The following is a 14,350-nucleotide window of genomic DNA, read 5'->3' on the forward strand; positions in this document are numbered from 1 at the left end:
GGGGTCACAAATGAAAGGAACCACAAGTAGTGTAAAGTGTATAAATATATGTATTTATCATAAAGAATACAGGAGCCACTAAAGTGGTATGAGAGGAACGTGTTCATAGCATATGGTTAAACATTTACTCTCTGAAACCAGTGGTATTTATAGAACTGGTTGATTCCACTTAGTTCTAAAATAGGGGTGATTTGTACCCAACAACATCCCCCTCCCGAGCTTTTCATTCTCCTGGGATGATCGTATAGCTCTTTTTTCTGGGGTTGATCTCTATCAGGTCAGTCATTTTCTTTTTTTTGGAAGACCTGTGTTGCCCAGCTGCTTGTGGTGTTACCAGATCAAAAGTGTCATATCTGATCCATTACTTCTTATTCAACAGGAGGTTGTCTTTCGTCATCTGTGATACATTTCCAAATTTCGTTCAAATGCTTCTTGTGAGTAAATCTTGGACCTTTGATAATGTAAACCATCCGCCCGATCCTTTTCTGGATCTTTCATAGTTCCCAAATCGTACTATTATTTTTGTGTACCTGGAAAAATACCTTTTCACCAGGTAAGTACCTCTTTTTAGGAACTATAGTGTACAGCAGTTTCATCTGTTTTGGCAAAATGTTTCTCGAAGACCAGCCTAATTTTCCTTGCAAACATTAACTCTGCCGGTGACATCTTCAATGGAGTGCTCTCATTTGGAGTAATTCGGTAAACTTGTAAAAGCTGCTGGAGAGTCTTTTCTGTGGGCGTTTCTTTAGCCTTCTTCAGGGCTCTGTTCAGTGTGTCTACAAACCTCTCTGCCTGACCATTCGATCGGGGATGATAGGTTGGTGTCGTCATGTGGTTAACCTGGAAATACTCGCAGAAGCTTTTAAAATCTGCTGAAGTGAATTGTGTGCCATTGTCTGACAATAGACAATCAACCACACCAAACCTAGTGAACAATTCGTGTCTACCACTGTCTACCACTATTAAATAATAGTTTCCATCCAGTAAGCCTGCGTAATCTACATGTATTCTTTGCCATGGGTGGTCCGCTTGAGGCCACGGGATAAATTGTATTGGGCGTGCTTTTGCAGCAAATATGCATCCCTTACACGACTTTACCGTGCCTTCTTTATCAGTGTCCATACTCTTCCAGTAAATGTAGGACATCATGAGGCTCTTCATTTGCGTAGCCCCAGGGTACCACGTATGGAAATCCTTTAGAATTTTCTTTTGTAGTGTAGCTATGATTACTATTCTTTCTCGGTACAACAGTACCTCATTGCATATAGAATAAGCTTCTGCCACTGATTCATCCGATTTAATTTTTTGTTTCGTTTCTTTGATGAAACTATCTTCTTCAGCCTCCCTTATTACATCTTCCAAAGTGACTGGTAGTTCCTTGATCGTATTACATAGTATGTGTGTATAGTCATTTTCACTTTGTAACGACGCTATTACTGTGTCTTCCAGCAGTTTCCTTTAATTTCGGGATTAATCGCAACAATCCGTCTATGTGACTTAACTTCGCAGATGTAAGAAATTCCATACTGAAGTCATAATTCAGTAGAATGGTCTCCCATCTTTGCAGTCTGTTAGCTGTGTATGTTGGCAGATATTTTTTAGGGCCAAAGATAGTTATAAGCAGCTTATGGTCAGTTTGTAATTTAAACTTATGACCTATGAAAAATGACTTATGACTTATGTAAAATCGGTAGAATTTTGTAACCCCGAATATGATCCCCAGTGTTTCCTTATCAATTTGAGAGTAATTCTTCTCGGCAGGCAATAAAGATCTCAACGCATGGGCGATCGGCTTAGTGGACCCATCAGGCATCTTGTGTAGAATGCACGCCCTGATCCCATAAGAACTTGCATCGGTTATAACAATAATCTCTTGTTTCGAATTGAAATGAGTCCGAGATAAATCTGATATTAATACCTCTTAACTTCAGAAACGCTGCCTGGCACTCAGGCTTCTAGACCCATTTTTTGTCCTTTTTTAATAATGCATTCAATAGCGCATGCAATTCGTGCATGTTCTTAATGAACAATAATAGTTCGTGAGCCATAAAACCATAAAAAACTGTGCAATGTAGTTACATTATGAGGCTCTGGTATGTCTTTTATCACTGTGGCCCTATCCTGATCGGGTTTCCTCCCGTCTTTATCTATTATATGACTCAGATATTTAATTTGTTTAAAAAAAAAAATTTGTATTTTGCTTTCTTCAATGCAATTCATGCATGTTCTTAATGAACGTTTGATAAGTTCATGATCCCTAAAAAATCTGGCATGTCTTTTATAGCTGTGAACGTGTCTGGATCGGTTTTCCTCCCATCCTTATCTATTATGTGACTCAGGTATATAATTCGTTCCAAAAAATTTAAAAAATCGCATTTTACTTCCTTCAATTGTGAAGCTGTATTCTTTTATTCTGTCAAACACTTGAAATACATGATTCTATGTTGTTCAACATTTTTACTATGCATAAGAATATCGTCCAGATCGACTATTGCAAAATCCAAACCGCTTAGCAAAGTATCAATTACCTGTTGGATAATGCTAATCTGTTGAATTTATACAGTCCTTTGTGCATTGAAATACACAAAGTTTCAGGCTATCTTCGTTTACTGGTATTTGCAGGTATGCCTCGCTTAATCTATTTTGGAAAAAAAATTTTCACCATTTAACTTAGCGAATACTTTGTCTGAGTTTGTTAGCGGATAGTGGTGTCCTAAGATTTTGTCTATCCTGATAATTTTGTGAAGTGCTTTTTTTTGCTTCTTGGTTGGTAATTGCTGGTGGTTTGGTGTCCTTTATTTTTGAAGCGTATCTTTTTAATGCGAGTGATACCTGCTCCTTCTATGTTTCGGGAAGCTTGCTTCATTGCCACAAACCGCTGACAATCTTTAGCCAGTATCTGAAGCGTCAAATCAGGTTCTAATTCCAATTTATTTAGAACATGAGGTCTTATATCGGCGTCTTTTGTAGCTATCAAACCTTGTGTGAATATTAGGCATTTGAAATTGTCTGCCGTTAATGACGACAACTTGAAATTGTAACAGTGCTTATTAACTATAGATGCAAAAATCGTATAGTCCTGACTCATCTTATGTGTAAAATTCATGCATTTCTATCTTTTATGGAAAAGGCTTCTTTTTGGACAGTAACTTCATTAGCAGTTTGTTCATTAGCAGTTCATCAAACGACAATTTTTTGTTTTTTCTTGATACAGTCCACAAATTTGCTATGTTCGAATGCACCCAATTTCCGTAGCAATAAACGAATCCTCTTTTGATCTGTCCATGCACCGCAATCAATCTTAAAAAGGTCTTCAAATCTTCTGAAATATGCCTCAAACGTTAGGTCATTCTCAGGAGCAGAGTGAAATGTATCAATAGCTGACCAGATCGCATTTTGGAAAAATGCTGTGCTGGTTTCTTCTTTGCTGTCCTTTTTCATTAAAATTTGCATTATCAAATCCATTTTTTTTCTGACTGGTTTTGTTGTTCTAAATGTAATTTTTTTCATCCAATATTTGTTCGTTCATTTCTTTCTTTTCTCTTTCCTGTTTTTCCTCGAAGCATTTCATTAAATTTAACTGCTTCTCTTCCATCTGTTCTTTATTGTCAGTTGTTCCTCGCCGTTTTGTTTCTGTATTCCCAGTTGCTTCTCCTGTACTGGCAATTGTTCTCGGAACCTTTTTCCAAGTTCTAATTGTTGACTTTGTTGGAATTTCACTATTTCCAACATCTGTTTTGCAAAATCGTCCATTTTTTTTTGGAAGTTTTAGAATTACTAAATATGACAAAATTAGTTTTTTCAGAAACAACAGAATTTGTTGATTTACTTTTCCTATAGTACCAACTCTACAGAAAAAACCTTTACAAAATTCGTACCTGGTTATTCAACAAATATTTCTTTCATATATTTATTTCCTCATGTGGCATTTTTCCTGAGAAAATAATTCAGCATTTGCATTTATACAGAAAGTAGTAGATTGCATTTGCCCTTTTTCAATTTTTGTAACATGTAGGTACTGGGTTCAATTCCTTGTTGATTAGTTATAGTTTATAGTATCTATTCTTTTCGATATCTGTGCAAACAAGAATATCTTTTTCTCATTAACACTATTTATGTCGTGCTTAGCGAAATCGTTTTTTTTTCTTCTTCGACGTGCAGTCCCGTCGACAAGTGAAAAGTTTATTTTAATCGGATTAAAATCCGACATCTTTTTAATTGTGCGAATACTCGCTTTAGCCAATAAAATAAAATAAACTGTCATTTATTTGCTGCATTTGCAGGAGTTTTTTTTTCCCCCCAACGCTAATTAATGCCTTTTAACCATAAGACGTATTAGCGAGACATGCTTTTTAGAATGACAAAGTTTTTTTTTTTCCAATATTACTTGTATTTATAGAGACGAAAAAAAAAGTTTTTTTTTGTACTTACTGAAAACTTGGTATCGTTGAATCAGTAGTAATAATTCTCAATACAAGTTTTATGCGTTCTATTTCAACTCGTAGTAGCTTTTTTAACAGCAAGATAAGGCTTTTGATGACGTTTTTGTAAAATCCTTTTTTCGGCCAAAATTGTTGCCCTTCTGTTTCAAAGACTTCTTTATGCCATTGTGGAGAAAGAAGTAGCTTACCGTTAAAGCGGTTGCGCATTTGTGCCTGCATAGCACAAATTGAGAATCAAGATGGCGCCTGCAGGCTTTTATGTGGAAAAAAGTCTTGGGGAATCTCGGAGAATCTCGTACCCTGGTTCCATAAATAACGAGGAAAGGAAAGCGGGAGGAGAGACGATTTTTAGTCACTAAAGCGAACGGACGTGTGTAAAAGAAGAGGTAGAAGAAAAGGGTGTGGTGAACGAAACAAACAACAACTCGGTTGAAAGTAGAGTTGTTGCCCTTCTTTTTTGAAGACTTCTTTATCCCATGTTTGTGGATTTTACGCTCGAATGTTGTTCCCCCCCCCAACATTGAAAAGTAGTTTTTCCCGTTCTTCACCGAACTTTTGAAAAGAAATACTTTTGAAGTTTCGAATTTCCCCCGAGTATAGGAAAAAATTATTTCGAATTTCCACATGTTCTTTTTTCTTGAATCCTTTTGGTCGTCAAATGTTGTTTTCCAATGTCTGTTTTTTAGAGTAAATCCTTGTCCGAATATTCATCATCCAGTTCATAACATGCAGTTAAACATCGTATGAATGTCTCCATTTAGTCTCTGAAACCAGTGGTATTCATAGGACTGATTGATTCCACTTAGTTCTCAAATAGGGGTGATTTGTACCCCACAATATTAAGTTCATTTTCCAACGAGAAAATTGACTCCTGAGCCACCGCTTGCTAAATCCCTTTGTGTTGAGGGTGTAGGTGTATTTATAGTTGTGTTTGTTGGATATAGAGCTAGGTATGGCCTACCGAGTGATTGGAGCAAGCTCCCTCCCGACTGCCTGCCCGTGTAGCCGAGATAAGGACCAAAGTGATGTGTTAGAAAAAAAGAGAAACTCATTCCCATTCTCCATGTCCCTCAACACCCAAGATTCCGTTCCAAGGTGTCATGGGTCGCCACTCGCAGCCAACAGGTGGCCCCATTGAATGACTTTTACTTTCTGCAGGGAAGGGGGATAGTTGGCATATTCTAATGTCCCACCGACAGGGTGAGCATATTTGGGAGATATTTACATATATAAGATTTGTACAAGGATAAAAGCCGACAACACAAAATATTGAGAAAAAAAATCAAAAACATTTGTTTGACTATTGGCCTTCGGGACAAGATCAAAGTGTAGTATCTGTTCCGGCAGATACTGCAAGCTATGACTAGCTCTGACTAGCAAAGACCAGATGTGGGGGCAACCCCACATGCCTGACCATTAACCAGCTCCCATTTTCCACCTCTCGAGAGCTGGTCCCCTTTTTCCCTTCCCCCTCCCTTCACTCCTCACATTAAAAATCGGCCTTGTGCCTAATTTGCTCGGTGGGGGAGCAAATAAATACCATCTGTTCTTCAGATGCTGCATTTCAATTTCTTGTTCTCTGTCAGTGGAGAAGAAATCCTTCACGACTGAGACAATTTTTTATTTTTGTTCCTTTTCTCCACGTTAAAAAACGACCCTGGTGTCTAACTCTGTCCCATGGGGAGGCATTGTAAATAGGAACATTAAGTTTAAGAGAAACTTTATCAAAGACTAAAAATTAGTTTTCATGGCTTGGTTTGGTTGTTTTGTTTTATAATATATCAGCTCCTTTTGAGTCATTCAATGTCCAATCCAGTTAATTTGGAAAAAGTGTTATGCTCTTTATGTCTTCACATATTTATTTGTAGAGTTTGGTTTTGTTAAGTGGAAGTGAGAAAAAAGGGAGGGAAGGGGGGGGAGGACAGTTGTTTTTGTTTTAGGCTTCGCAGAACATGAATTGTGTAAAGAGTTAAAAGAAAAAAAACAAAAGGTGTTAGTGTAGGTGCATTTGAGACAGGAAGCCATCTTCCGACATCTTGATCTGGTTGCACCCAAGTATATTATGATAAATCCTTTTAAAAATATATCATGCCCGCTTTTTTCACATTGCTATCGACGATTATAATTGTTTTAAAAGCAGCAGCAGTAGCTTGGAATGTTCAAATAGTTACTAAAATATTTTGCATTTAAAGATATTTAATAATAATCATAATAATATCTCGAATATTTACTTTATTTACGTAATTACAAATGATTAAAGTAGTGGGAGGGGTATGAATGACGTAACTACTTAAGAGAGAGAGAGAGAGAGAGAGAGGAAAAGAGAGAATGTTTAAAACAGAAAGAGAGGAGTAGAAAAGAAACAAATAATTACTATCAAGGAGGAACTAATATATATATATATATATATATATATATATATATATATATATATATATTTATATTTAAATGGATGAAATGAGCTTTTTTTTTTCAAAAGTTACCAAAATTTCCCATTTGTCTGTTATGACGTCATCCATTTTCAAGTAAATACTTTCTTGTAAAAACATGATTATCAACTTTAAGTTAAGGAATCATATACAGATGGAACACCGATTTTTTGTCACTGTTGGTTCCAGAACATTTTTGCTAGATTAACCATTTTGTTTGACCACCCGGTTCCATCTTAAATGTAGTTCATCAACACACTAATTATACACCTACCATGTCCATAAATCGAAACACTGTCAAATGTTTTTAACAGTTCAATTTTGATTTGATGAAAATAGATCCGTATTGCTACCTTTATTTTATATGTGAAGCTATAGCTAGAGTTAATGTTGAGAAAGAAGTGGCTTACCGTTAAAGCGGCTGCACGTTTGTGCCTGCATAGCACAAATTGAGAATCAAGATGGCGCCCGCAGGCTTTTATGTGGAAAAAAGTCTTGGGGAATCTCGGAGAATCTCGTACCCTGGTTCCATAAATAACGAGGAAAGGAAAGCGGGAGGACAGACAATTTTTAGTCACTAAAGTGAACGGACGTGTTTAAAAGAAGAGGTATAAGAAAAGAGTGTGGTGAACGAAACAAACAACGACTCGGTTGAAAGTAGAGTTGTAACGAACACAAGCTATTTTGACATGACGTCAGGATTAGACCCCAAGCTAATTCCCCTGTTTGATGGCAGTAGCACTAATCACTCAGTGCAGGAATGGGTGGAAAAAGCAGAATTAATGTCAGCTCAGTGGGGTGAAGCGTATGGAATGCGTGGTCCCAATGCGCCTCACTGAGGGAGCATATGCAGTATACCAGCAGTTGGCTGATGAGAAGAAAACAGATTTTGCCTGCATCACGCACCCTTTTTACAGCATTTGCGTTAGATCCAGTTACTGCATGGAAGGAATTCATGGCTCAAAAATTACATCCTGGGGAAACGGTGGATGTGTATCTGGCTGAACTAAAAAAGCTATCGGTCCTTTTTGGAGATGTCAGACAAAGGCTTGGTGTGCGCCTTTGTTGCAAGATTACCTAAGAGTGTGGAAGATCTGCTCCGTGCCTCATCCCAAGTGGATGAGATGGACATATCGGAAGTATTGGCGCGGGGACGAGCAATACTAAAGAAAAGCCCTAACACTATAGACCAAGCGGCAGCTGTACAACCATCACAGGTTGGATTGCAGGATCTGGGCACAGCTACAACCTGCTATAAATGTGGAGGACCCAACCATTTGGCCCATGATTGTCTTTCGTCACGTCAACCAACTCGGAAACTTGACGGGCCGCAGTGCTACAAGTGCAAAAAACGCGGACACCTGGCCCGCACCTGTCCGGGAAACGGACAAGAAGCTACAGCGCCAGTCTTCTCCTCAGATCGTCATTGAGCAGGGGGCTACCCACTGTAAGCATACACATTAATGGAAGCGAGCGCCTCGTGCTTGTGGACACTGGGTGAACCCAGACTCTCGTGAGCAAGATATGCTGTGCCACTTGGAAAGCAGAGAGAATTCCAATACTAACTGTAGGCGGAGGTTCACTAGCCTCTTGTGGGGTGAGCATTATCCGCGCAAGCATCAACGACGGGCCTGCAGTAGCCGTGCAAGCCCTGGTTGTGGAGGGAGGGCTTCTCAGGTATGACCTACTCCTGGGTATGGACTTTACACAACTAGGTGGAATTACTGTGGACAGAACCGGCAAGGTACAGTTCTCCCGATGTGAGGAACACGTTTGTGCTGCCATAACTCTCGACAAGCCTGACTTTCGTGCAGAGTATGAGAGAAACACCAATGCATGGACAGCGTCTTGGAAGTAATCAAACGATCAGCCATCAATATCCTTGCGGAACTGGTTATCAGAATAACCCCCACCCATGTGGCTAAGCGAACAGTATGAAGAAGAACTGCAGACGTGGATCGACAATGGCTGGCTTCTTCCATACCCAGAGGATAAGCTTGGCCCCCCCCCGCGAGGGTTGATTTCCTTGATGGCCGTCGTACAAGAGACCAAACAAAAGGTCTGCCCCATCCTAGACTACCCTGAGCTCAATGAGCATGTTGACCCATATATGGCAAGGGCTGATGTGTGTGCATTCAAATGAAGGGAGTGGCAACAGCAGGGATCGAACGTGGTAACTCTGGACCTATGCAGGGCCTATCTGCAAATATGCATTGAGAGGAAATTGTGGCCATTGGAAGAACCCGATATTGTCTAACCAGGCTAGGGTTCGGTCTAAATGTGGCACCAGGCATTATGACAGAAACCATGCATGCTATCCGGCAGCAAGATGAAACAGTGCAACAGGCAACATCCTCGATGATATATTCGTGTCATCGCAATCGGTTAGAATGCACTTTGAGAGCTTTGGACTGACATGTAAGGAACCAGAGTGTCTGTGTGACGGAGCAAAAGTTCTCGGCCTGCACGTGCGCAATAGCAAGGAGGGACTTTGCCAGAGAAGAGGAAGTCACGTCCCCAAGGTCCCATCAAACATCACTTGACGAACAGTGTTTTCGCTTTGTGGAAAGATGGTAGGCCATTTCCCTGTGTGCGGTTGACTTAGGGTGGCCGTGGCGGCCATAAAAAGATGTGCAACAGCTGTGTCGTCAGGATGGGATGATGCAGTACACGATGTCACCCTAAGGAGCATGATGACAGAGACTGTGTCCAGGGTGACCAGTGATGACCCTGTTCAGGGAAAGTGGTGCATCAGTGGGAATGAATTCACGGTCTGGGTGGATGCTAGTTCACTGGCCCTTGGAGTTGCCCTTGCAGTTAATGATTCCATTATTGAAGATGCCTGTTTGCTTCGGCCAGAGAATGATTTGAGGCACATAAACCTGGCCGAACTTGATGCCACATTGAAGGGCGTTAACTTGGCGCTTCAATGTCAAGCCAAGGTTCTACATATCATGACTGACTCGGCATGCACTCATCGGTGGATAACCGATGCATTAAGTGGAAGAGCATGGCTGACGACACGAGCATCGAGTGAGATGTTAATTCGAAGACGGCTTGCCACCTTGGTCGACACCATCACAGAGTATGACCTGACCGTGAACGTAGTGTTGATCAGGTCTGCGCTCAACAGAGCAGATGCTCTGACAAGAGTCCCTCAACGATGGCTTCTGGCTGGTGCTCGGAGAGATTCTGATAATCTGCAAAACACATTGTGGGCCTACACGTTTCGCGGTCTGGAGACTCCTCGGGCGCCAGGACTCTTGCAACATTATTTGCCAGCTGTCATCCGTGTTCTGTGAAAGAGGTGCGCCCGATGAAGTGCTGACGGACAATGACCTAGCCTTTTGCAGCCATCAGATGAGGCAGTTCTTACAAGAATGGTGTGTGCGGCTGAAGCTGAGATACGCTTATGTGCTTCTGGCAATAGTATAGCTGAGAGAAGCCATCGCAGCATCAAAGCAATTGCAGCCAGAAAGCAGTGCACCATCGCAGAAGCTGTGTACTGGTATAATCTCATGCTGAAGGATGGCGTCTCTCCAGGAACAGCGCCTGCAAACACAATCTATCAGTACCGTGCCGAGAAAAAGGAATCCACCTCGATATAACTGTGGCCACTGAGATAGAACGGAACTGATATGCCAAAGGGGATGCTGTCTGGGTGAAGCCGCCGGGAAACCGATGTACTGACAAGTATAAACGGGGCACAGTGACCGATGTGCGGTGGATGAGAGCGCACGCGAAGATGAGAGCAGCACTGTCCCCCTTCGCAGAAGCACCTGACGGCGGCGATCGCCACTCCCCTGCTGTCTCTGTGATCAGGAGATCAGGGGGGAGTGTGGCGAAAGAAGTGGCTTACCGTTAAAGCGGCTGCGCGTTTGTGCCTGCAGAGCACAAATTGAGAATCAAGATGGCGCCCGCAGGCTTTTATATAGAAAAAAGTTTCGTGGAATCTCGGAGAATCTTGTACCCTGATTCCATAAATAACGAGGAAAGGAAAGCGGGAGGACAGACAATTTTTAGTCACTAAAGCGAACGGACGTGTGTAAAAGAAGAGGTAGAAGAAAAGAGTGTGGTGAACAAAGCAAACAACAACTTGGTTGAAAGTAGAGTTGTAACGAACACAGTTAAATTTCAGCAAAATACGATATAATCTCAAAATAAAGGGAGACTACCACCAGCAGGTGTAGCGTAAGCAAAAGAATGATGGCAACTATGCATAGAGTTATCTTGTAGTTGTCTAGTAAACTATTTTGGTGGCAGCTGGATTATCAAATTTATCTTGCGATTTTGTGTGGTTTAAAAGATGTATCAGGCCATCAGTTGCTGAAAAAACGGTGTTGCTCCTGAATTTAATAATATATATAACAAATACTGACTCAATGGGTTATGGATGTTGGAGTAAAAGTAAACGTACTTACCATTAACTGTTAAATTTAATAAAGAAAGATGGGTTCCTATAAGATTACAGCCAAATATTTTTCCATCATCTTTTAAAGCAACTTTCTTTATGAGTAATGATACATTTTTTTGACCAACGGTGATAACAAAGTTTTCTCCGTCAAAGTTTTCGATATAATTATCATCACTTATCGATCCTACCATTTTTTTGTCGTCATAGAAAAAAACTTCTTGATTACTGTTTTTTTTACAAAACAATGTATAATTATTGTTGATCAGTGCAAAAGGTTCTTTAGGATAAAAGTCACCGTTTTTCTCTGAAATAAATAAAAAAAAAACAGTCATTAATATACAACATTCAATATAATAAAACTCATCTTACTAATGAAAAAATCTTGATTTTAAAATGTTAAGGTTTGTTAACATATCTGAGCTTAACAGGAAAAGGAATTTATGACAAAATAAATGTTTACTTTCCATAGACGCTCATCAAATCATTGTAACTTCCCTTTTTTTATATTATAAATAGCGGAGGTACCCGGCGTTGCCCGGGTGTTTGGAGGTGTGTGTGCTCTTAAATAAAAAAGAAACCGGGGGGGGGGTAGGATCGAACCCGAAGCCCTGAGGCGAAGTTTGAAAATAAAATGTGAAAAAAACATGAACCGTTCAGCCAGCCAGAATGAGTTACTGAAGAACAAATTGACAGGTGCCCGCACGGAAGTCGTAGAGATAAGATTTTGTGCGAGCGTGACGACGACGACGACGTAAGCAATAGCTATTCAGCAAATAACGTCAATGACCAAGTTTGTTTGTTATAAGCGAAGTAAAAAAGGAAAACATAAAAACGAACGCTAAAACTTAAGCGGGGGAGGGGGTAATCAAAACATCGAAAAAAAAACCCCAAAAAAACTAACGTAAGGCAAACGAACGATGTTAAATGTAAAAATCTGAAAAACAAAAAAGAAAACAGAAAACGAACGTTAAAAAAAAAAAACACGTGAAAAATGGCTTAAATAAGCTTGTTCGATATTAAAATTTTAAAAATCGGTCGGTACCCGGGTGTTTTTTGGGTGTGTGGTCGGGGGTGGATAAGAGAAGTAAAAAAAAAACAAAAAAAAAACAAAAAAAAAACAGAAAAACGAACGTTACGTGAAAAATGGCTTAAATAACACTGGTTCAATATTTAAATTTAAAAAATCGAAAAAAAAAAAAAAAAAAAGAAGACATCTCACACCCCGATTCGAATCCAAAACGTTTAGATAACGAACCAACGCGCTAACTAACGACGTACATGAAATTTAGTCAGTTCTTCAATTATTTAAAGTAAATCAGGTCATGACGTCATCTGACGCATGCGTAGAACCGGTCATCATCACAAGGGGACGGTTTTTGTTGACCCCCCCCCTGTCGAAAATTGTCGATTTCGGGGTGAAAAAAAATGAACGTTTTTGGCCAATTTTTCGATATTTTTCAGGCGAAGGATGGGGGCTTCAATATGGTACCGAGTTTGTGAAATTTTGTCGTATCTGCCGAAAGTTTTTAGCGTACACACAAACAAACATACATACATTTTCGCTTTTATATATATATATATAGACTAGCAGGGCTACCCGGCGTTGCTCGGGATCGTATAAACAATGAAAAAACAAAAGCAAATATTGAACATATGTTTTATTCTTAGGGGAGAGGAATCTTTCATCTCAAGTTTTAGCGTTACAAACAAACATTTGTCTTTTATATATATAGATAATGACAGGTTTTTTGGGGGCCCCCCTCGAAGATAACTGATCAGTTGACCAACTTCTAGTGGTCCGTTTGACGTGAAATTTCGATATTTGTCATCCGGGTGATGGGGCTTCGATATGATACCAAATTTGTCAAGTTTGGTTCCGTCTTTCAAATGTTTTAGCGTTACAAACAAACATACATACACACAGACGTTTGGCTTTTATATATATAGACTAGCAGGGCTACCCGGCGTTGCCCGGGATCGTATAAACAATGAAAACAACAACAGCAGATATTGAACATATGTTTTATTCTTAGGGGACAGGAATCTTTCAGGGTGAGAGAGAGAGAGAGAAGATAAAGAGTGTGAGAGAGAGGCAGAAGAGAAAGTTGTTCCATCCTCTTTCCCAAATTTGACTACTGTTCACGTTTGAACTCTCATCGTCGAGTTGATCCACGAGTTGCCTATCGGCCTTGATAAGTGCTAATACAGAGAGAGGAGAAACAGGGTGAGAGAGAGAGAAGATAAAGAGTGTGAGAGAGAGGCAGAAGAGAAAGTTGTTCCATCCTCTTTCCCAAATTTGAATACTGTGCACGTTTGAACTCTCATCGTCGAGTTGATCCTCGAGTTGCATATTGGCCTTGATAAGTGCTAATACCGAGAGAAGAGAAACAGGGCGAGGGAGAGAGAGAAGATAAAGAGTGTGAGAGAGAGGCAGTAGAGAAAGTTGTTCCATCCTCTTTCCCAAATTTGAATACTGTGCACGTTTGAACTCTCATCGTCGAGTTGATCCTCAAGTTGCATATTGGCCTTGATAAGTGCTAATATAGAGAGAAGAGAAACAGGGTGAGAGAGAGAGAGAAGATAAAGAGTGTGAGAGAGAGGCAGTAGAGAAAGTTGTTTCATCCTCTTTCCCTAATTTGAATACTGTGCACGTTTGAACTCTCATCGTTGAGTGGATCCTCGAGTTGCCTATTGGCCTTGTCAAGTGCTAATATAGAGAGAAGAGAAACAGGGTGAGAGAGAGAGAAGATAAAGAGTGTGAGAGAGAGGCAGAAGAGAAAGTTGTTCCATCCTCTTTCCCAAATTTGAATACTGTGCACGTTTGGACTCTCATCGTCGAGTTGATGCTCGAGTTGCCTATTGGCCTTGATAAGTGCTAATATAGAGAGAAGAGAAACAGGGTGAGAGAGAGAGAGAAGATAAGGATTGTGAGAGAGAGGCAGAAGAGAAAGTTGTTCCATCCTCTTTCCCAAATTTGAATACTGTGCACGTTTGAACTCTCATCGTCGAGTTGATGCTCAAGTTGCCTATTGGCCTTGATAAGTGCTAATATAGAGAGAAGAGAA

At 40.1% G+C, this 14,350-nt stretch overlaps 1 protein-coding gene across 4 annotated transcripts in view; it reads right to left on the reverse strand.

Moving 5' to 3' along the window:
* Positions 1-14,350, reverse strand: part of LOC145248869 (uncharacterized) — a 402,247-nt gene that overhangs the window by 200,236 nt on the left and 187,661 nt on the right. For all 4 annotated transcript variants that reach the window (XM_080110617.1, XM_080110620.1, XM_080110619.1 and 1 more), the window contains exon 4: positions 11,293-11,589. In XM_080110617.1, the coding sequence (XP_079966743.1) occupies positions 11,293-11,589 (297 nt within the window). The remainder of the gene's footprint in view (positions 1-11,292; positions 11,590-14,350) is intronic.

Source organism: Euprymna scolopes, chromosome 27 (genome assembly GCF_053919585.1).
Source record: "Euprymna scolopes isolate OS-2025 chromosome 27, ASM5391958v1, whole genome shotgun sequence".
NCBI classification, from domain to species: domain Eukaryota; kingdom Metazoa; phylum Mollusca; class Cephalopoda; order Sepiida; family Sepiolidae; genus Euprymna; species Euprymna scolopes.